Source organism: Peromyscus californicus, unplaced genomic scaffold, assembly GCF_007827085.1.
Source record: "Peromyscus californicus insignis strain IS unplaced genomic scaffold, ASM782708v3 Scaffold_8__1_contigs__length_139910024, whole genome shotgun sequence".
Lineage (NCBI taxonomy): Eukaryota > Metazoa > Chordata > Mammalia > Rodentia > Cricetidae > Peromyscus > Peromyscus californicus.
This window is the reverse complement of record NW_026294606.1, coordinates 105,942,901-105,963,842: the sequence shown is the minus strand read 5'-3', so window position 1 is coordinate 105,963,842 and position 20,942 is coordinate 105,942,901. Positions and strand designations below refer to the sequence as shown.

The following is a 20,942-nucleotide window of genomic DNA, read 5'->3' as shown; positions in this document are numbered from 1 at the left end:
AAGAATCCCAAATGGCTGAAAGACATTTAAGGAAATGCTCAACATCCTTAGTCATCAGAGAAATGCAAATCAAAATCACTCTGAGATACCACCTTACACCTGTCAGAATGGCTATGATCAAAACCATTAATGACAGTCTATGTTGGAGAGGATACAGAGCAAGGGGAATACTCCTCCACTGTTGGTGGGAGTGCAAATGTGTATAATCACTGTAGAAATCAGTATGGCGGTTTCTCAGAAAGTTGGGAATCAATCTACCTCAAGACCCAGCCATACCACTTTTGGACATATACCCAAGGAATGCTCAATCATACCACAAGGACACATGCTCAACTATGTTCATAGCAGCATTATTCATAATAGGCAGAACCTGGAAACAACCTAGATGCCTGTCAACTGAAGAATGGATTAAGAAAATGTGGTTCTTTTAAAATGGGTGAGGTAACCCAGACTCAGAAGGACAAACATGGTATGTACTCACTCATAAGTGGAAACTAGATATAAAGCAAAGGACAATCAGACTGCAACCCACAGATCGAGGGAGGCTACCTAGCAGGGAGGATCCTAGGATGACTATGACTTATAATAAGTTTTGGTTTTGCCCAATCACTGGGCAAGCTTTAGTGAAACATTTCACTATTAGGATAAGAATTTGTACCATATCAAGCTGATGAGAGAATATGCTGGCTGTACGTACTTTCAGGAGGGGAGGCTAAAATCTTTTAGATTATGGATTAGCCTATAGAAAAATGTCTGCCATTAAATCAAACAGTAAAGGGGAAGATGAATAGGAATCTCACTTACACAACCTAAGTAAAACATAGCTCTCTGAACAGATGAAGATAGGTTTCTTCTGTATCCCAGAATCTAATCAATATTTATATGTATAATTCAGCTATTATTTGGCTTAAAAGGGCTTATTGGGAAATGTTATCATTTTTACTATTTTTTTTTTTTTTGGTTTTTTCGAGACAGGGTTTCTCTGTGTAGCTTTGTGCCTTTCCTGGAACTTTGGAGACCAGGCTGGCCTCGAACTCACAGAGATCCACCTGCCTCTGCCTCCCGAGTGCTGGAATTAAAGGCGTGCGCCACCACCACCCGGCTCATTTTTACTATTTTCTACAGAGAAAATATTTTCCTGTTTCAAATAACCCTGGACTCTTAAATTATAACCTGTTTTTATGTTTAAAAAAAGAAGCAAACTGTCTTCAGTGGTATCTGTAGCATTTGCATGCTAGCCAACAATGAAATTCCAGTTGCCCCACAATCTCATTAACATTTAGTGTCAGTATTTTGGATTTTGGCAATTTTAACATGCAGTGGTATCTCATTTTTTTCAATTTGCTATTTCCTAATGACTTAAGATGTTGAACAGTTTTCAGTTTTTGCCACACACACACACACACACACACACACACACACACACACGTATTTTGGGGTGAATTATTTGTCCAGGTCTTTCCGCTTATTTCCACTTTAAAAAATTATTTTATTATTGTTGAACTTAAAGAGTTTTTGGTATATTTTGGATATATACTTATTCTTTATTGGAGTACATATTTAGCAAATAGTTTCTCCCACTATGTTAATTATCTCCCCATTACTGTAATGAGAAAGTAAATCAACTTATAAGGAGATAAGGCTTATTTTAGCTCATGGTTTCAGAGGTTTTAGTCTATCAGTAGGTGTCCTATTGCTTTGGGGCTCATGCAAGGCAGTACACCATGTACAAATGGAATTCAGAATTTGTCCTTTGTGCATGGCTTATTTGATTTAACATAAATTATTCAAAGTCATTAGTGCTATAGAATATATCAGGATTTCCTTCTTTTTTAAGTCTAACCAGATTTTTTTATGTATATTACATATTTTGCTTATCAGTCCATGGACGAACACTGGCATTTTTTCTACTTTGGGGCTAATTATGAATAATGCTTCTATGAACACTGAGGTACAAGAATGTGTTTCAGCCCTTGCTTTCAGTTGTTTGGATAAAAAATATAGTCAGAAGTAGAACTGTCCTATTATTTTAAATTTTTTTGTTCTTTTGTTTTGTTTTTGTTTTTTTTATTTTGAGATAGGATTTCTCTGTGTAATCCTGGTTGTCCTGGAACTTGCTCTATAGACCAGGCTGGCCTCAAACTCACAGAGATCTGCCTGCCTCTGCCTCTCAAGTTCTGGGATTAAAGGCATTCACCACTAGCACCCTGCTTTTTCTTCTTGTTTTTATGCTTTCCTCTCTTTTTATGTGTATGTGTGTTGTACAGGTGTGCATGCATGTGTGTGGAGGTCAGAGGTTGACAAAGGGTATATTCTTCAAGTACTCATTTTTTTGAGACAGGATCTTGCATTGAACTTGAGTCTTGCTCATTCAGCAAGACAGGCTGGCTTGCAAGCCCCAAGAGTCTTCTTGTTTCCACCTTCCCAGCACTGGAATGACAGGTACTAGCCTCCATGCCTGATTTTTTTTTTTAATGGATGATGGGGATTGAACTCAATTCCTTGTGCTTCATGACAAGCACTTTGTCTACTGATCCATCTTCCCACACTCCTTGTTTTCATTCTTTAGTCTTCATTTCTAAAATGGCCTTTTAATTCAACTTAAACTTTATTTCTGGAGTTTTGTCTTCAATGTTTTCAAAACTTCTTTTTCTTTCCAATTTCTTTTCTGGATTTTCCTAATTCTAATTTATAGCTTTCAGCAATTATCTTTTATTTTGGTCTTAAGATTATTTTACATTATTGACAGGGGAGGGATGTACCTCAGTGGTAGAAAACTTGTCTAGTATATACATGAGACCCTGTGTTTGTTCCTTAGCACTGAAAAGAAAACACACACATCACAACCTCAAAGAGCTCTTGTTAGTGTAAAATCTATCTTGTTAATATTGTCATATAGAATTAAAACTAAGAAAGGTAAAAGAATTTATGAATTCATTAAAAGAGAGTCATAATATATCCACTAAATATTAACCTAATATATTTTTAAAGATTTATTTTTATTATTATTCAAAACTTAAAAATTTTTAAACTTTATTATTTAAGAAGTTGAAAATAAAAGGTCAACTTAATTTTTTTTAAGTATGTGCAAGTGAGTACAGGCGCCCTCAGAAGCCAGAGGTGTTAGATCCCCTGGAGTTGGAGTTACTTGTGAGCCCTCTGATATAGGTCCTGGAAACTGAACTTGGGTTCTTTGCAAGAGTACATGTTTTGTTTTTGTTTTTGTTCTTTTATAATTTATTTTTACTTTATGTGCATTGGTATTTTGCCTGCGTGAGGGTGTTGGGTCCCCTAGAACTGGAGTTACAGACAGTTATGAGCTGCCATATGGGTGCTAGGAATTGAACCCAAGTCCTCTGAAAGAGCAGTCAGTGCTCTTAACTTCTAAGCCATCTCTCCAGCCTGGAGTACATAGTTTTTGTTATTTATTTGTTTTTTCGACACAGGGTTTCTCTGTGTAACAGCTTTGGCTGTCCTGGAACTCGCTTTATAGACCAAACTGGCCTTGAAGTCACAGAGATCTGCCTACCTCTGCCTCCCGAGTGCTGGGATTAAAGACCTGTGCTACCACAACACGGCTGAGTACATGATTTTAACAGCTGTGCCATCTCTCTGAACCCTTCATCTAGTATTTAATGAAAAGCATCTGTCTTCCAAAATAAAAATATCAAAGAGAGTATTAAATATATATATATATATATATATATATAATCTCTTTAATGTCTGGTTTAATACAAGGCAGCCTTATTCTCTTACTTGTTTCATTTTAAATTCTGTTTTGATATGTTATTTTGTTTAAAATATGTATTTAAAAACCTGGCATGATACAGATACATAGTTTCAAAAGAAAAAGTAGTTTTATAGCCTTTTAAAGGATTATGGCTATTTTTCTTCTCTGATAAAACATGAAAACTGGGAAATTAGTAGTTTCTTGTGTGTGGAATCCAAAAACCTGTGAATGAATTTTTTTCACTGTTTTATAATAAAATCCATTGTTATATCTTGTATTTGAATGGATCTTTTACCCATGCATGATTTTTGAAACATCATGCATTGGTCATTTGGAAACATTGATTCACCGAGTCATGTAGATCTTTTAAATATTGAGAGATATTCATTATACAATATTGTCTTAGTCCTGTTCTATTGCTGTGAAGACACACATTGCCATGACCAAAGCAATTCTTTTTTTGTTGTTGTTGTTTTTTCGAGACAGAGTTTCTCTGTGTAGTTTTTGTTTGTTTGTTTTTGTTTTTTGTTTGTTTGTTTGTTTTTGTTTTTGTTTTTCGAGACAAGGTTTCTCTGTGTAGCTTTGTGCCTTTCCTGGATCTCGCGATGTAGATCAGGCTGGTCTCGAACTCACAGAGATCCACCTGGCTCTGCCTCCCGAGTGCTGGGATTAAAGGCGTGCACCACCACCGCCCGGCTCAGACCAAGGCAACTCTTATAAAAGAAAGCATTTAATTGGGGACTTGCTCACAGTTTTAAAAGTTTAGTTCATTATCATCAAGGCAGGGAGCATGGCTGGCTGTACACATGGCGCTGAAGTTGTAACTGAGACATCCTGCTCCGAAGGCTAAGAGCTACTCTGGGCCTAGCATGGAATTTTGAAACCCCAGTGACACACTTCCTCCGACAAGGCCATACCTCCTAATCTTTTCAAATAGTGGTACTCCCTTGTAACTAAGCATTCTATGAGCCCATAGGGGCCATTCTTATTCAAACCACCACAAACATATAAAAAATGAGATCTTTTTCTAGAGGTATGTGTATGTGTATTAGTGTTTTGCCTGCATGTCTGTATGTGCCTGGTGCCAGCAGAGGTCAGAAGAGGGTGTTGGATCCCCTAGAGCTGGAAATACAGATGGTTGTGTGAGTGCTAGGAATCAAACCCAGATCCCATGCAAGAAGAGCAAGTGCTCCCATCTCCTAAGTCATCTCTCCAGCCCAGATTTTTTTTTTTTTTTTTTTTTTTTTTTTTTTTTTTTTGGTTTTTAGAGACAAGGTTTCTCTCTGTAACAGTCCTGGAACTCACTTTGTAGACCAGGCTGCCCTTGAACTCACAGAGATCCACCTGCCTCTGCCTTCCAAGTGCTGGGATTAAACGTGTGCACCACCACTGCCCAGCTAAAGGAGAGGAGAGAGGGGTCACATGGTCCCTTCTTGCTTTTATTTATTTTATTTTTTATCCTGGCGTGATCAGACTCTGGACAGCCTGGAAATTAAACCTGGGTCCTCTGGAACATCAGTCAGTGCTCTTAACCATTGAGCCATGTAGCTTGAGTTTTCCTGCCTGGCCCACAGTCAGGACAAATCTCTATCACCCGCCAGTCCCACAGCCGCTCAGACCCGACCAAGTAAACACAGAGACTTATATCGGTTACAAACTGTATGGCCGTGGCAGGCTTCTTGCTAACTGTTCTTACAGCTTAAATTAATCCATTTCCATTAATCTATACCTTGCCATGTGGCTCGTGGCTTACCGGCATCTTCACATGCTGTTTGTCGTTGTGGCGGCTGGCAGTGTCTCTCTGACTCAGCCTTCCACTTCCCAGCTTTATTCTCTTCCTTGTCCTGCCTATACTTCCTGCCTAGCCAATGGCCAATCAGTGTTTTATTTATTGACCAATCAGCAACACATTTGCCATACAGAACATCCCACAGCAGAGCCATCTCTCTTCTCCCAGATCTTTTTAAGTATTACCACTAATCTCATTAGAAAAACCTAAATATTGGGAAGCATCAAATTCATGGTGGACAGATAGAATTGTTTCAGAATTCTACTTGGGGGAAAGAGTGTTAGGTATTAAACCTAGAACCATGTGCATACTGAACCTACCACTGAGCTCCATCTCCAGCCCCGAAACCATATGTATGTATTTTCTTTTTGGTAACTGAAATGTTATCATAGACAACACTGACTACCAGTTGCTTTCCTGAAGGGACCGGCTTACTTTATTTTTAACACAATGTTTACTGTCAGGCATGGTGTCACCCACCTATAATTCCAGCACTCAGGAGGTAGAAGCAGGATGATCAGGAATTCAAGGGCAGCCTTAACTACATATGAGTCTGGGAGTAGCCTGAGCTGCATGGGACTCTATCTAAAAAAAAAAAAAACCAAACAAACAAACAAGAGGTAAAGTCTGCTAGATATCTAGTCAAGATTAGTGTAATTTGTTAAGAGATTTTTCCTAATAAAAATATTTCAGCTAGAGAGATGGCTCCGTGGTTAAGAGCACTGTCTGATCTTCCAAAGGACCCAGGTTCAATTCCCAGCATCCACATGGCACCTGACAACTGTCAATAACTCTGGTTCCAGGGGATCTGGCACCCTCACACGGACATACATGCAGGCAAAACACCAATGCAGCTATGTTCCATTAAAAAGCAGCTAAAGGATTGTAAGATAGGATGGTTAGGTTAAAGGTGCTTGCCACCAACCCTGACAATCTGAGTTTAATCTCTGGGACTCACATGGTGGAAAGAGAGAACAGATTCTTCAAGATGCCCTCTGACCGTCACATGTACACTGTAGCATGTGCACAACCCCCCACACACACACACACACAGAGATATGATTGCATGTGCACTTATACATAGAATAAATAAGTGAAGTGTAATGAAAACAGTATGTAGTTGAGCTTGCAACTCAATCTCATAGGCATTCACTTTCTTCATTATATACCAGAGGAGAAACACTCCATTCATACTCTCCATTTTGTCATTTAGTTTTAAAAAGTCATGTCTAAAAGGTCAAGATTTAAAAATTAAGCAGTTATTTTTGGCAAGGGCTTCTTTTGGTTTTTTGTTTGTTTTTATTGTTGTTTATTTTGAAACAGGGTCTCTCTAGGCTGGCCTCAGACTTCCTCAGATCCTCTGCCTCAGCCTGCCAAGTACTGGAATTACTGGGGGGATGGAGGAGGGGGTTGCTATTGTGCCTGGTTAAGAACATTCTTAAGTAAAACTGGCTTTAAAAAGAAAACCATAAACTTGTAAGCGATGAAAGATGTGGTGACTTCTAGTGAAATTTGGTGCCACTGTCTTGATACATCATCCTTAGGGGCCAGTGATATTTTCTTTTGTGTCATAAGTGCAAAGTCAACACAGTACAAAAGACAATTCATGTTTTCATATTGTTATGAAAATAATTTTAAGGAAATGGCTTTTACTCTGTGGACCCTGTACATGTCACAAGGACCTTTGGGATCTAGGAACCACACTTGAGAACCGTTGCTTTGAAGGTGTCTTCCTTTGTTTTGAGATGTCTTTCTAGGGGGCTTTCGTGACTTATGGGTGTTGCTCTGCTGCTTTTCCTTTTTCTCTCATAATGTTCTATACTGAAAAGTCCACTGTTACTATTTGTTTATTTGTTTGTTTGTTTCTGTGGCTCTTGTTTAAATGCAGGCCAGTTTCCTGTGCTTCTGGGAGAAAGGTGGGTCAGAACAGTTTTCTAAGCTCGAGGATTTGGAGCTCCCTCTTCTGTTGTGTTCAGAAAGGACAGGAAACCATGGCCATAGTGCCACCCTCCCCTGGTTGGCCCTCTCTGTCGGCTTCTCTCCCAGACCTGTGTCTGCACCTTCACATTCCTTTGCAGCTATCATCTCTGTTGTATTCTATCTAGATTCTGCTTATACCAGTTTCTCCAAAATACAGCTGTAGTCTTGAGTGAAATCTTCAGCTTATGACTTTTAAAAGTTTATGAGGGCTAGGCATGGTGGTGCACACCTTTAATCTCAGCACTCAGGAGGCAGAGGCAGATGGATTTCTGAGTTTGAAGCCAGCCTGAACTATATAGAGAATTCCAGGCCAGCCAGGGCTATTTAGTGAGATCCTGCCTCAACACAAAAACAAACAAACAAAAAATTTCTGAGACCCAAACTGCTCCAGCACTTTAAATTTGTATTTCAGTTGAGTTCTCTGGCATTTACCTACAAGTTGGATCTTGTAGAACCCTCTTCCAGTTCTGGTTGGAATTCTCAGCTTAACCTACCAAATCTGCTAGTGTTTGTTTGGAGAAATTGGAGATTCATTTATTTTTCAGTGCTTTTAAAAGTCTAGTTGGCTTTACTTAATCACAGATACGCGTACATGCACACACAATCATACCCCTCCAATACTGTTTTTGGATTTATTTTATTTTATGTGTATAATTTTTTTGGCTGTACGTTTTTGCTTTGTTTTGTTTTTTTTTTTTTTTCAAGACAGGGTTTCTCTGTGTAGACCTGGCTGTCCCGGAACTAGATTTGTAGACCAAGCTGACCTCAAACTCAGAGATCACCTGCTCTGCCTCCAGAGTGCTGGGAATAAAGATGTGCACTATCACACCCAGCTTGCCTGAATGTTTATAAATATACCATGTACATGCCTGGTGCCTGCAGAGATCAGAAGGGGGCATTGGATCCACTGGAATTGGTGTTACTGATGACTGTGAACCACCATGTGGGTGCTGGATACCGAAGCTTGTCCTTTGGAAGAGCAGCCAGTGCTCTTGCCTTTTTTGTTTGTTTGTTTGGTTGGTTGGTTGGTTGGTTTTTTATTTTTGTTTTTGTTTTTCGAGACAGGGTTTCTCTGTAGCTTTTGGAGCCTGTCCTAGAACTCGCTCTATAGACCAGGCTGGCCTCGAACTCACAGAGAGCCGCCTGGCTCTTCCTCCCCACCCCCCACCCCCCAGTGCTGGGATTAAAGGCATGTGCCACCACTGCCCGGCTTGCAGCCAGTGCTCTTAACTGCTGAGCCATCTTTCTAATAACCTCCTCAATGTCTTGAAGATTTTCCATGTAAAATTCTGAAGAAAACACCTAGTTCTTCTTGGTTATTATATAAAACATTAACTGATACTTTGCTATCACTCATGAGCCATGTGCATTTTGAGGACAGGGTACTGGGCAAATGCTGTGTCACTGAGCTGTATTCCCCACGCTCATGGGTACTGTTCTAAGGTTTAGGTATACATTAACTTAATTATTACATCTTATGAGTTAAGCACTATTATTTCCTTCAGTTTACAAATAAAAAACTGGTGCACTGGGAAGTTGAGTAACAAGTGCATGATCACAGATACTCTATCTCATTCTTTGTGTCAATGAGTGTTATTTAGGAGGCCTGATTCTAGCTTCATCTGAGGAACTGTGACAGTTTCATCTTGCTTGCTTTTATCTTAAAACCTCTCTGAAATTGACATCTTGCTCCATTTAGTATGTATTCTTGCAAAATTCTGAGAATAATTTTTTAAAAAGCTGAACTCTAACAGTACAAAGTTCTTTTCAAATTTTGTTTTGCAAGTGTGGTTGGCTTAGGCCTGTAATCCCAGCGTTACGGAAGCTGATACAGGAAGACTATTGAAAGTTTGAGGACAGCCTGGGACCTAGTAAGACCTAGCCTCAAAATAAAACTAAACTAAGCAGACCAAAGCATCAAAAATAGAAATAAAGCACTACATTTTGTTTTGAGAACTTTTAGGGACTTGCACTACATCTTCCAGGTAATTGGGGAATCCATTGGTATTTTCTGGTATTATTTTGTTTTGTTTTGGTTTGGTTTTTGGTTTTTCGAGACAGAGTTTCTCTGTGTAACAATCCTGGCTGTCCTGGAACTCACTTTGTAGACCAGACTGACCTTGAACTCACAACCCTGCCTCTGCCTGTCTCTGCCTCCCAAGTGCTGGGATTAAGTGCGCCACCACCACCGGGCAACACTGTAGTTTCTTATCACAGTATTTAACTGTATCGCTATTTTATTTTTTATTTTTATTATTATTATTTTTTTGTTTGTTTTTCGAGACGGGGTTTCTCTGTGTAGTTTTGGTGCCTGTCCTGGATCTCGGTCTGTAGACCAGGCTGGCCTCAAACTCACAAAGATCCACCTGGCTCTGCCTCCCGGTGCTGGGATTAAAGGCGGGCGCCACTGCCACCTGGCTTGTATTGCTATTTTTTTTTTTTTTTTTTTTTTTGGTTTTTCGAGACAGGGTTTCTCTGTGTAGCTTTGCGCCTTTCCTGGATCTCGCGCTGTAGACCAGGCTGGCCTCGAACTCACAGAGATCCGCCTGCCTCTGCCTCCCGAGTGCTGGGATTAAAGGCGTGCGCCACCACCGCCCGGCTGTATTGCTATTTTTTTTAAAGAGCTGATTTTTAAAGTTTTACCTAGAGACAATTGTTATTTTTCCAAATGGACAGGTATCATGTTCCAACAGGCATGCAAGGCAAAAGATCTGATCTTCTGAGCTGTGGGTGAGAGACATTTCACAGATTCATATGTGAGGAAGGAGAGAGCTTGTTTTCACTGACTGCTGTTTATGCAGTTAGAGATCGTAACATATATCCTGATGATCTCTTTTCAGAGCTGGTGGAGTCTCTTTCATTGCAGGGATCTTATGCTGGAAAAATCCATTCTATTGGTGATGCCTTCAGAAATTTCAAAAATCTCCGATCCTTAGATTTATCAAGGAATTTGATCACTAGCCTAAAGGTGGGTTCCATATTCCATGATCAGCCAGGTCAACTCAATTTATAGTCTCATGAGAAGAAATAAGAGATGGAAAATTTCAGCCTGGGAAGTATAGGATCTTCTTTTTAAATGTTCCCCAACTACATTTTGTTACTTTCTATAAAATTCTTTCACTTTTATGCTTAAATTTTTTCTTATGAAATATTAGGTAAAATTTATTTTGTTCTCAGGGAAAACTTTATGAAACTTGTGTTGCCAAGGGCAATAGTACACATCTCAATGCGTGTAAAATTAAAAAAAACAAAACCATTACAGTTCTGACTTGCAAACATACAGATTCTTAGTCTCCATTCTGAGAGGAAGACTTAGGACATACCCAGGAGATTTGGGTAATGATGGTGCACAATACACATGGAAAACACTTGCCTTTGTTGTCACTGTGAATTTTTTTCTAGGACGATCAGGAAATGGTGATCTCAATAAAAACAAAAACAAAGTGTCCAGGTCAGGGGAGCAGAGGGCAGTACAAGTAGGAAGAAGTGCTCAGCTGGTGAAGTGCATGCTGGGCAAGCATGAGGTTTTTATTCTAGATCTCAGCACCCAGAAAAGGTCAAGCTCTGGGGAAGCAAAGATAGGATGACCCCTGGAGCTTGCTGGCCAGCCAATCAGTGAACTCCAGGTTCAATGACAGACTCTGTCAAAAAACAAAATGGTACCAGGTATAGTGGCACACTCCTTTAATCCTGGCACTTTGGAGGTAGAGGCAGGAAGATCTCTGTGAATTTGAGGCCTATATAGTATGACCCAGAACAGAGTTCCAGGAGCTAGACAGTGAGACTGCCTCAAAAACAAACAATAACAAAACTAAGGTAGTGAGCAATTTGAGGAAGACTATTAAATCATCTTTTATACACACACACACACACACACACACACACACACACACACACACACACACACGAGAGAGAGACAGACAGACAGACAGAGACAGAGAGACAGAGACAGACTGACTGACAGACAGACAGACAGACTGACAGATTTGAGCAGTGTTTATAAGGATCAGCAGTGTGCAGTTGCCTGATGTACTTTTTTTCTTTCAGGGCATCCAGTATTTGTGTTCACTCCAGGATCTGAACTTATATTACAACAACATTCCTTCATTAGTGGAGGTGTCCCGACTTCAGCCCTTGCCCTTCCTCAAAGAACTAGATTTGAGACTCAATCCTGTTGTAAGGAAAGATACAGATTACAGGCTTTTCGCCGTGTATACGCTGCAAACTCTGGAAAAACTAGGTAAGAGCCTCCCTCCTCTTCCATTCCTTCCAGAATTTTACTGAAGTAAGCTGCCCCTTAACCTTTTGGATGTTGGACCAAAGTGTGCACTGGCAGGAGACATTTGTTTATCAGTCAGTATTTATGTAATTCTTTGCGTTGGCAGGATGTATGACAAGTACTTTTATTGTTTATTGAGTGACCATCTATGATTTTATCAGTTACTTCCAGCTTTAGTTTTCTTCGGCTGATGGTTTCTCCACTACTTCCTCCTCACCATAACATTTCTAAGTTGAGACTTATTTTTCCAGGTGCCCAGTTTTATCAACAATAATAGTAACATAAGTCCAATGCAATTCATTAGGAACTAGTTTACAAGGAACAAAAAATATCCCTTAGAATGAACTAGTTTGAATTTCCTCATAATTTCATTGTTTATTATATATTTCCTATTGATAGAAAATGTAATTTCAAATAGCCCTGGAAAAGTTATTGTTGGGAAACTAAGTTAAAAATTTTTCAGAAAAATGTGACATTCAGCCTTAATATGAGATTGTTTGCTGCCCAAGCTTTGCTTTCCTGAAGGAGTAGTTGACCTGGTTGGCAATTGTTGCTATGACATCTGAGTTACTGCTTGCTCTAGTGACAACATAATGGAATTGTGTTGTAGCCTGTCTCTAATGCATGAAGATGAGTCTGGCCCTCAGTTTTTCCTCTGTAAATATGGTTTTCTGACCTACTACCACTGACTCTAAAAAAGAAAAATGCTCAGACCATGGTTTTTGCCTCCAGATGACCGAACTGTGCGTGATAGCGAGAGGAAAGCTGCCAAGCTGCATTTCAGTCAGTTGGGCAACAGTGAAAATTTTCTTTTAGAGGTGGAAAAAAGGTAAGAAAAAAAAATCTCTAATTTTTTTCTTTAGTTTTGTTGAAGGGAATTTCTAGTTTACTTTCCTTATTTCCCAGCAGAATTCTCAGCTCTGGAATAAAATTGTCTATTTACAAATAGGTCCATAGGGAGGAGAATCAAGCCCTCTTTGTTCCTGAACTGTAGACTTTCCTTTGGATGCAATTGTTGTAAATTCCATCATTCTCACAACGTATCGACAGGGACACTAGAAGATTTTTTATTCCATAAATTCTTACCTACCCTCTCTTGGCAGAATTATCATCAGTGCACGGTCATTTCTCATTGAACTAGAATTTCATTACCATAGGCAAGACTTAGAGTTTTGATGTTTTGGCAAATTTCTTTTCTTTTTTTTTCTTTCATTCTTTTTTGTTTTGTTTTGTTTTTGATACAGGGTTTCTCTGTGTAGTTTTGGTGCCTGTCCTGGAACTTGCTCTGTAGACCAGGCTGGCCTCAAACTCACAGGGATCCACCTGGCTCTGCCTCCTGAGTGCTGGGATTAAAGGTGTGCGCCACAGCCACCCAGCCAGCAAATTTCTCACTAAACAAAACCTCTACAAACAAAGAGTAAAGAGACCTTGAGGCTGTCAAGTATCTGAATGGTAGAGTTTTCCATTTCTTGTTATAAAATCCTACTAAAGGAAGATAAATCTTCTATACTAAACTCTTGCTGTTAAACGTTAGCCTTCTTAGGGCAGGTGAGATAGCTTAGTGGTTAAAGGTACTTGCTTCCAAGCCTGGCAACCTGAGTTCAGTGCCTGGGACCACATGGTAGAAGGGAAGGGCTGGTTCCACAAGTTGTCTTCTGACTTCCATACAGACGCTGTGGCACGTGCATGAACACACAGACCACACTCAGAAATGAGTGAATGTAATTTGAAATCTTTTAATTGACTTTATTAGTTTTTTTAATTAGATAGAAATTCCCCACAATGTAAATAATTCAAAAAAGTCAAAGTTACTCTATATTTTGTTATTGAGAGTTAACTATTTATAATACTTTTCTGTGTATTCTAAATACACATGAGTGTATTTATTAATCTATTCCTTTGGTCTAATGTATTATTCACCACCCAAAAATAAATGCTAGTTCTGTTTCTTTGGGACTGGGGAGGTGGTTCACTCAAGAAAAAGTGCCTGCTGTCCAAGCATGAGGACATTAGAGTCCCAGAGTCCACATTAACAATAACAACAAAAACAATGAAAAATAAAAGCAAAAACAGGCATAGTGGCACATGTCTGTAACCCCAGTGCTGGAGAGGCAAAGACAAAATGATCTGGGGGCTCACTGGCTGGCCAGCCCAGCCAAATAGACGTGCTCCAGGTTCCATGGAAGACTAAGTCTAAAAAAACATTAGATGGAGTGCAATCAAGGAAGATACCTGACATCAGTTTCTGGCCTCCACCAATACACACCCACCTGAACACACACACACACAATAAATACCCTAATATTATTAGATATATGTTTATGTTACATGTACATGTGTGATTTGTGTGTGTAATATGTGTATGTGTATGTATCTGACTTTATAATAATTTGCTTCCTATATATATGGTATTTAATAAGACATCATGAACATATCTCCACATTATGTTTCTATTCTTCATCATAATAAGTCTATTTACCCTTAGTTTTCTTTTGTAGTATTGAGGATTAAATTCAGGTCCTTTGGTATCTTAGGCAAGTCTTCTACCACCGAACTATTTCCACAGCCCCTATTGTTTACCTACTTATTTTCTTCCCCCTCTCTAGAATATAAACTCATGAGAATAGGACCTTGTTTATTGTAGTATCTTTAGTGCCTATAGCAATGCCTGGTATATAGAAGTTGCTAAAAAAAATAATTTGTCAAATGATGAAAACTGGGGCTGATCTGATGGCTCACTGGGTCTAAAGGTGCTTGCTATTCAAGTCTGGTGACCCAAGTTTGATCTCTGGAACTTCTATAAAGATGGGAGGAGAGAAGTAGCTCCATAAAATTGTTTTTTAACCTCTATATACACACAGTAGCATACCTGCCTTCGAATATACATTGTGCACACACACACACACATAATAGTAATAATAGCAACAATGATAATAATAATAATAAAATAATGAATAAGTTAGCTGGGCAGCAGTGGCACATGTCTTTAATCCCAGCACTCGGGAGGCAGAGCCAGGTGGATCTTTGTGAGTTCGAGGCCAACCTGGTCTACAGAATGAGATCCAGGACTGGCACCAAAACTACACAGAAAAACCCTGTCTCAAAAAAACAAAAAAACCAATAATAATAATAATAAAATAAGTAAAACCAATATCTATTGTTCTAACATCCTCTTTTCCAAGCAATTTTTTTTGTTTGTTTGGGTTTTTTTTTGTTGTTGTTGTTGTTTTTTTTTGAGACAGGGTTTCTCTGTGAAACACTTCTGGCTGTCCTGGATCTCGCTCTGTAGACCAGGCGGGCCTCAAACTCACTGAGATCTGCCTGCCTCTGCCTCCCGAGTGCTGGGATTAAAGGTGTGTGTCACCACTACCCAGCAATATTAGCTATCTTTGTTCTGATCTTTGTTTTATGGTATAACCTTCAGAAAAGATCCTTAATTTTCTATTTTTCCCTTATTTTCCTTTTTTTTTTTTTTTTTTTTTTTTTTGGTTTTTTGAGACAGGATTTCTCTGTGTAGCTTTGCGCCTTTCCTGGAACTCACTTGGTAGCCCAGGCTGGCCTCGAACTCACAGAGATCCGCCTGGCTCTGCCTCCCGAGTGCTGGGATTAAAGGCGTGCGCCACCACCGCCCAGCTATTTTCCTATTTTTAAATGTAATGTTTATTGGGGTCAATTTACACAGAATAATATTTACCTTACTGTAGACATAAATAGAATCTTTCTTTTAAAATATTTATATATATATATGTAAAATACATGTATGCAGCAAACCAAATCCTATTTTAAATATATTGTAATTTTTTTACTGTAATAAGTTAGAGGTAAACCAGTATCTACTGAGTGAAATTTCTATTTAGGCAAAGAATGCCATCATTAATCTGTTAAAGTTACCTTCAAGTGACTGCTAAACCAGAGGTTAAAATGTTCTTCTATGTCCAGTATTACAGTATCTTATAAGGTCCCCGGTATTAGGTAGTTCTTAGACTCTGAGTCCCAGTTTACCTACCTATAAAAGGGGGATAATAGTAAAGGGGCTTTTTAAAAATTATTTTAATGTTTATTTTTACTTTGTGTACATTGGTGGTTTGCCTGCATGTATGTCTGTTTGAGGGTGCCAGATCCCCAGGAACTGGAGTTACAAACAGTTGTGAACTGCCATGTGGTTGCTGGGAATTGAACCTGGGTCCTCTGGAAGAGCAGCTAGTGCTCTTAACTGTCGAACCATCTCTCCAGCCCTATAGAGGGGCTTTTATGATTAAATAAGATGATGAGTATCAAGAGCCTGCACTCAGGCTGTATTTCCTGTGCTTCCCAAGTAACTACCTCAAGTACAAACACTTTCCTCTTTTATCTGTTTTTCTCCAGCTACAGTAGCCTCTACTATAATTTGTGCTAGCAGGACCTAACTATGCTTATTTTAATTTTAAAAATCATAGTCTCTCAATTCTTTAGACTTAAATTTCAGTTTTTAAAAAAATTCTGAATTTTCTGGCTTTCACACTTAAAAGTTGATGTTCTTTTTTATCATAGTTTTTAGTATAAGTATTCTGACTTTTAAAAAATCATGGCCTCTACTGAGATATCTGTAAAGCATAGTTATATTAATACATCCTAGAGCATATGGGGGAAATCAAGAACTAATATTTTCTAAGCAGCATAAACTGGTGATCTCAGAAGCTTTCTTCTGAGTTTTAAATAAATCCTTCTCCATGATAGCTCTAGGGAGAAGACAATGAAAACCTGTGTGACAGATGAAGGCTCTGCATCAAAAGTCAATCCTGAGGTTGACACCAGGATCGAAACAGGTCAGCATTGTTTCTGTGATCATAAAATAGCCAAGACATCAGCTGTCTTTGCTGTCATAGCCAGTCTGGGCTAGAATTAAGCAAAGTAATTGTGAAAACACAGATTTAAAGCAAGTCCAGTATTTACTGACTGTTTTTTTCTCTCTTTCTCACTGCCAGAAGGACCCTGTGTTATACAGGTGTAACCCAGCACCTTTCAAAGCACAAGCTGTACACTCAGAGAATTCAGTTTCATTTACATCACCTTACATCAGTTGTGACCCTAAAATTACATTACCAATCCCCACAGGCTCCTGGGCATTGATTGTTAAGGTAATTTATTTCCTTAGTCAGAGACTCACCTGTATCCATTGCTGCTCACACGCTGAGCCTCTTAGGCTTCCCAAGCAAGCTCCTTCCCAGCTGCAGAATCTCTTGTGTTTACAATATAGAATTTGACTGCCTTTTCTTGCATAAGCTGAAGTAGACTCCATTAATATCATATTATTCCATTAGCACAGACAAGGATTTATAATATGAGTTAAAATATACAATGAGTTAAAGTCTACAATCTATTGAGAACAGTCTTAGTAGACACAGCCCATTTTCAAAGGGTTTTAGAACTACCATTATTGGTATTCCAGTACAATTAAAGTGGTTATTCCACATTAATGGCCTTCGCTTCCTTTCCAGAAAAGAACTCTAATAACCAGAGATTGGCTGTGTAGTACAGATATTAAAGGTTTCCTGTTGTGCTAACATATATTGCTTCATTGTTCTGACTTTTTAATCTATTCATGTGAACATTTATTAAGTCATTTTCACAGGATTTCATGATAAATTATAAAAAGTAATATATTCCTTTTTCTTTTTCCCTTGATATCTCAGTGCATATAAATGATAGACCTATGGGTTGCTTTGTTTTGCATTAAAAAGTGTTTTTTATATTTCAAATAAATGTAATTTTTAAATAATTTTGGCAGACGCTGAAATGTATGAAGAAAAACATTCTGCTTAGAATCTCATCACAAAAAAGAATCACAATTACTACTTTGGCTAGTTTTTTCTTCTAGGTACACACATTTGTATATCCATTTTCAGATGAGAAAAGTACTTTGAAGCAAAATTTGACTGCCCCCTTATATGAACTGAATTAGAATTAGACTGCACATAATATATTATTCGTGTGTGCAAGAATTAACTCCAAGAGTCAAAATGTCTTTAAGTTTACAGTCTTTCCTGAGAATAAACTGCTGCACTAGACAGTCGGTTTCCAAAAGTTCTTTGAGGCACCATCTGCTGCCTAATTTTTTAATATAAAATTTAGTTTGCTGGTTTGAGACATTAAAGAGCTTTGTTCCCCACTGCCAATTGTGTTTGTGCTAGATCCTTGGGGAGGATGGCCAGTAAGCTCTGTTGGTAATGCAGTATGATTAATGTAGTTATGCCATGTTAATGGGCATGCCTCAGCTTTCCTGCAGGACAGCTTCCACCTGCTCAGTTGTTCAACGCAGTGCTTTTGAATAGGCAGGGAACTTTCTCTGTCTTGGATTCTTGTCCTGTTCACACCCTCAAAACAAGCACACTCAGGCTATATCTTTAGCCTCCCTGTTCTTTCTTGTCCCTTTGTCCTTGTTGATATCACCCATTTTTTGTTTTGTTTTGTTTTTCGAGACAGGGTTTCTCTGTGTAGCCTTGACTGTCCTGGAATTCACTCTTTAGACCAGGCTGGCCTCAAACTCACAGAAATCCGCCTGCCTCTGCCTCCTGAGTGCTGGGATTAAAGGTGTGCGCCACCATTCCCACTATCCCTTGCCACCTTCTAATTTTCTTATTTATATTTTATGTATGAGTGCTCTGCATGTATACTTGCACACCAGAACAGAGGACATCAGATCCCACTATAAATGGTTGTGAGCTACCATGTGGTTACTGGGAATTGAACTCAGGACCTCTAGAAGAGCAGCCATCGCTCTTAATCACTGAGCCATCTCTCCAGCCACAAATTTTTTTCTTTTTTTTCTTTTTATTATTAAGAAATTTTCTATTCATTTTACATACCAACCACAGATCCCCCTCTCCTCCCTCCTCCCGTCCCCCAGCCTCCCCCACCCCACCCCCCATTGCCACATCCTCCAAAGCAAGGTCTCCCATGGGGAGCCTGGTACATTCAGTTGAGGTAGGTCCAAGCCCCTCCCCCCTGCACCAAGGCTGCACAAGGTGTCCTACCATAGGCACTGGGCTCCAAAAAGCCCGCTCATGCACAAGGGATGGATCCCAATCCCACTGCCTGGGGGACCCCTCAACAGTTCAACTGTCTTGCCCATCTAGAGGACCTAGTCTGGTCCCATGGGGGCTCCACAGCTATTGGTCCACAGTTCATGAGTTTCCACCAGTTTGACTGGCTGTCTCCGTACATTTTCCCATAATGATCTCGATGTCCCTTGCTCATAGAATCCCTCCTCTCTCTCATCGATTGGATTCCTGGAGCTAGGCCTGGCACCCGGCCATGGATCTCTGCATCCACTTCCATCAGTCACTGGATGAAGGCTCTATGATGACAGTTAGGGTATTCACTCATCTGATTACCGGAGTAGGCCAGTTTAGGCACCCCCTCAACTATTGCTAGTAGTCTAAGGTGGGGTCATCTTTGTGGATTCCTGGGAACTTCCCTAGCACCCTGTTTCTCCCTGTTCCCATGATGTTTTCATTTATCATGGTATCTCTTTCCTTGCTCTCCCACTGTCCCTGTTCCAGCTTGAACCTCCCATTCCCTTATGTTCTCATCCCCATCCCTTGCCCTCCATTACCCCATCACCTCCAGTTAGCTCATGTAGATCTCATCTATTTCTCCTTTGCTGGGCTATCTATGTGTCCCTCTTAGGGTCCTCCTTGTTAGCTAGCTTCTCTGGAGCTGTGGGTTGTAGTCTGGTTATCCTTTGCTTTACATCTAGTATCCACTTATGAGTGAGTACATACCATGTTTGTCCTTCTGAGTCTGGGTTACCTCACTAAGGATGATATTTTCTAGTTCCATCTATTTGCCTGCAAATTTCATGATATCATTGTTTTTTACTACTGAGTAGTACTCCATTGTGTATATGGGCCACATTTTCTTTATCCATTCTTCAGTTGAGGGGCATCTACGTTGTTTCCAGGTTCTGGCTATTATGAATAATACTGCTATGAACATAGCTGATCATGTGTCCTTGTGGTATGATTGAGCATTCCTTGGGTATATACCCAAGAGTGGTATAGCTGAGTCTTGAGGTAGATTGATTTCCAATTTTCTGAGAAACAGCCCCCACATTTTAATTTATAAAGTAAATATATTTGTTACTTGTTTTCTACCTTCTCATTTATTAAAAATATTAGTCTAGCTTGAGAGCTGTACCAGTGTCTCACCAGCCACTCATCTCTGTTAACTAACTAGAATCATCTCATTCTAATGTTCCAGCCCCTCAAGCTAAATGTCCCCCAGAGCAGACAAAGCCTAAAGAGCTCTTTGTGTTTCATGGGAATCATCCCAACTCTGCTGTGATCCTGGCTCGGAATCACATGGGTGTTGTCTAGTTTTCTTTCTGTTGCTATGATAAACACCGCTACCAAGAGCAACTTAAGAGAGGAAAGGATGTATTTCCTTACAGTTCCCAATCACAGTCCATCACTGAAGGAAGCCAAGGCAGGAAATCAGTCAGTGAAGCAGGGCAGAAACCTGGAGGCAGATACTGAAGCAGTGACCATGGAGGAACACTGCTTACTGGCTTGCTCCCAATGGCTTGCTCAGCTTGCTTTTTTAATACAACCTAGGACCATCTTTCCAGAGGTAACAATGCCACAATGGCTTAGGACCACCCACATCAATCATTAGTCAAGACAATGTCTCATAGATTGGCTCACAGGCCAATCTGATGGAGTCAGTTTCTTGGTTGAGGTTCCCTCTTCCCAGATGATTCTAGCTTGTGTCAGGTTGATAAAAAAAAAAAAAAAAAAAAAAAAAAAAAAAAAAAAAAAAAAAAAAAAAAACTAGCCGGGCGGTGGTGGCGCACGCCTTTAATCCCAGCACTCAGGAGGCAGAGCCAGGCGGATCTCTGTGAGTTCGAGGCCAGCCTGGTCTCCAAAGCGAGTTCCAGGAAAGGCGCAAAGCTACACAGAGAAACCCTGTCTCGAAAAACCAAAAAAAAAAACAAAAACAAAAAAACAAAAAACTACCCAGCACCAGGGTTTGATGCTGCTGATCCTCCAAGTTTATATCCTTCAGTGTAATTCTGAGCCCTCCTTTCCCTTCCTTCCTTCCTTCCTTCCTTCCTTCCTTCCTTCCTTCCTTCCTTCCTTCCTTTTTCTTTCTTTCTTTCTTTCTTTCTTTCTTTCTTTCTTTCT

The 20,942-nt window shown here is 39.6% G+C and overlaps 1 protein-coding gene across 4 annotated transcripts in view; it reads left to right on the top strand.

The window, feature by feature from the left end:
- Nucleotides 1–20,942, top strand: part of Lrrc36 (leucine rich repeat containing 36) — a 71,033-nt gene that overhangs the window by 13,708 nt on the left and 36,383 nt on the right. For all 4 annotated transcript variants that reach the window (XM_052729286.1, XM_052729285.1, XM_052729284.1 and 1 more), the window contains exons 2-5: nt 10,340–10,467; nt 11,547–11,739; nt 12,511–12,607; nt 16,495–16,583. In XM_052729286.1, coding sequence (XP_052585246.1) covers nt 10,340–10,467; nt 11,547–11,739; nt 12,511–12,607; nt 16,495–16,583 — 507 coding nt within the window. The remainder of the gene's footprint in view (nt 1–10,339; nt 10,468–11,546; nt 11,740–12,510; nt 12,608–16,494; nt 16,584–20,942) is intronic.